General features: G+C 33.4%; 4 protein-coding genes across 4 annotated transcripts in view, besides 1 other annotated feature; all 4 read left to right on the top strand. All coding sequences in view use genetic code 11, as the record gives it.

Moving 5' to 3' along the window:
• Positions 1 to 89, top strand: part of rps3 (ribosomal protein S3) — a 651-nt gene extending 562 nt beyond the window's left edge. The window contains exon 1 of the mRNA in view: positions 1 to 89. This exon is cut by the window's left edge and continues 562 nt beyond it. Within this exon, the coding sequence (YP_003933998.1) occupies positions 1 to 89 (89 nt within the window).
• Positions 1 to 2500: part of a sequence feature (large single copy region; LSC) that runs on past both edges of the window.
• Positions 249 to 1649, top strand: rpl16 (ribosomal protein L16). Its single transcript has 2 exons — positions 249 to 257; positions 1251 to 1649. Exons 1-2 carry the CDS (start codon positions 249 to 251, stop codon positions 1647 to 1649), a joined length of 408 nt encoding a protein of 135 aa, YP_003933997.1.
• rpl14 (ribosomal protein L14) lies at positions 1779 to 2147 on the top strand. The gene has a single exon. It carries the CDS (start codon positions 1779 to 1781, stop codon positions 2145 to 2147), a length of 369 nt encoding a protein of 122 aa, YP_003933996.1.
• The window catches only part of rps8 (ribosomal protein S8), a 405-nt gene continuing 239 nt past the window's right edge, over positions 2335 to 2500 (top strand). Inside the window, exon 1 of the mRNA in view lies at positions 2335 to 2500. This exon is cut by the window's right edge and continues 239 nt beyond it. Within this exon, the coding sequence (YP_003933995.1) occupies positions 2335 to 2500 (166 nt within the window).

The following is a 2500-nucleotide window of genomic DNA, read 5'->3' as shown; positions in this document are numbered from 1 at the left end:
CCATTCGAGCTAAAATTGATTATTGTTCCTATGGAGTCCGAACGGTCTATGGAGTATTAGGCATCAAAATTTGGATATTTTGGGAATAAGAATACTTTCCCTGGCTTTACTCTTTACACTATATCCATTGATAAAAAAAAATAGAATAAAAAAAACTTTTTCTTTTCATGCTTTTTCTCTTAAATCAAAAAAATAAGCAATTCTATAGGTTTGAATAAAAATTTGATTGATGATTTCATATAATTGCTATGCTTAGTGTGCGACTCGTTGGTTTTTTTTTATAGGATAGAATTCCAAAAAAATGGACAGACCCCTACTGTGAACTAATAACTATATAACTAATAACCAACTCATCGTTTCACATTATCTGGATACAAAAAAGCAGTCAAGATATGATATATTGGTCATATCATTGTAGCAACTGAAATCTTTCTTACATAAACAAAAAAAAATCAATCTGATTATGATATAAAAAAAGTATGCAGATAAAGGGAAGGTTGAGAGAAAGAAAGAAAAAGAATATCAATGATATAGGATTCCAATATATGTAAGGTTTAGGAGTCATCTCATAAAAGGCAGTGTAATAAAGCATCAATACTGATTGATCCATAAGTATATGAATCTATTCATAGAAAAAAATCAAGAGCCTCGAGCCAATAAAGACTAAAAAGATTGACTCAAGAACAAATTTCATGAGGGGCTCCATTGTAGAATTCAAACCTAACCATTAATTGCGAAGCGACGGGAACGATGGAACCTATGAATACGTAAGATTCTATTGATAAATGAATCCTAATAATTCATTAGGTAGGATGGCGGAACGAACCAGGGACCAATTCATTTATTCCGAGAATTCATGAGCTAACCCTACAACTAAAATAGATATTGAAAGAGTAAATATTCGCCCGCGAAGGTTTTTATTAGATTACTCAATCTTGTTCGATCCAATATGATAATATGATCAAAGGCAAAACAAAATAAAGATTCGTTAGAAAAAAACCACATTATCTCACTATCTAGAAATAGAAATAATTATCTAGAAAAAAAAAATACATGTTTAAGTATATATCCAAACAAGATATAGAAATTTCTAATAGATTAGATGAAATCTCAAAGAATCCATGATTCAGTATATTTTCATAAAATTCTCAAATTCGAATCGTTTCATTCGCGATGAGCCGGATGAGAAGAAACTCTCATGTCCGGTTCTGTAGTAGAGATGGAATTGAGAAAGAACCATCAACTATAACCCTAAAAGAACCAGATTTCGAAAACAACATAGAGGAAGAATGAAAGGAATATCTTATCGAGGTAATCGTATTTGTTTCGGTAAATATGCTCTTCAGGCACTTGAACCCGCTTGGATCACATCTAGACAAATAGAAGCAGGGCGACGAGCAATGACAAGAAATGTGCGCCGTGGTGGAAAAATATGGGTACGTATATTTCCAGACAAACCAGTTACGGTAAGACCTACGGAAACACGTATGGGTTCGGGTAAAGGATCTCCCGAATATTGGGTAGCTGTCGTTAAACCAGGTCGAATACTTTATGAAATGGGCGGAGTAGCAGAAAATATAGCCAGAAAGGCTATTTCAATAGCGGCGTCCAAAATGCCTATACGAACTCAATTTATTATTTCGGGATAGGAACGTAGAACCAAAGAAAAGAAGTCTTGGGGATAAAAAAAAATTGCAGGTTTCTTTTTGACAAACAATATTTCTTTTTTTTTACTTCGCCCTTTGGATTAACATTGAAAGAACAGATTCAAAAATGATATGATTCAACCTCAAAGCCATTTGAATGTAGCGGATAACAGCGGGGCCCGAGAATTAATGTGTATTAGAATCATAGGAGCTAGTAATCGCCGATATGCTCATATCGGTGACATTATTGTTGCTGTGATCAAGGAAGCATTACCAAACACACCTCTAGAAAGATCAGAGGTGATCAGAGCTGTAATTGTACGTACTTGTAAAGAACTTAAACGTGACAACGGTATGATAATACGATATGATGATAATGCTGCAGTTGTGATTGATCAAGAAGGAAATCCAAAAGGAACTCGAGTTTTTGGTGCGATTGCCCGAGAATTGAGACAGTTAAATTTCACTAAAATAGTTTCATTAGCACCTGAGGTATTATAAGATGAGATCATACGTAATATAGTTATATTATACATAGTATTTGGATGAAATAGAGTAATTAGTGGATTAGGTTGTATCGGACGCATATCCCTTTATTTAATAACAAAAATATAAAAATTAAAAAATAAATAAAAAATAGCATGTTGATTATATCAAAAATGGGAGGCAACCAAAATTTTAGTTTATCATGGGTAGGGACACTATTGCTGACATAATAACCTCTATACGAAATGCTGACATGAATAGAAAAGGGACGATTCAAATAGCATCCACTAACATCACGGAAAACATTGTTAAAATACTTTTAAGAGAAGGTTTTATCAAAAACGTGAGGAAGCATCAGGAAAACAACA

Source organism: Eucalyptus grandis, chloroplast (genome assembly GCF_016545825.1).
Source record: "Eucalyptus grandis chloroplast, complete genome".
NCBI classification, from domain to species: domain Eukaryota; kingdom Viridiplantae; phylum Streptophyta; class Magnoliopsida; order Myrtales; family Myrtaceae; genus Eucalyptus; species Eucalyptus grandis.
Note: the sequence above shows the minus strand (reverse complement) of the source record. Positions and strands in the feature narration are given on the sequence as shown.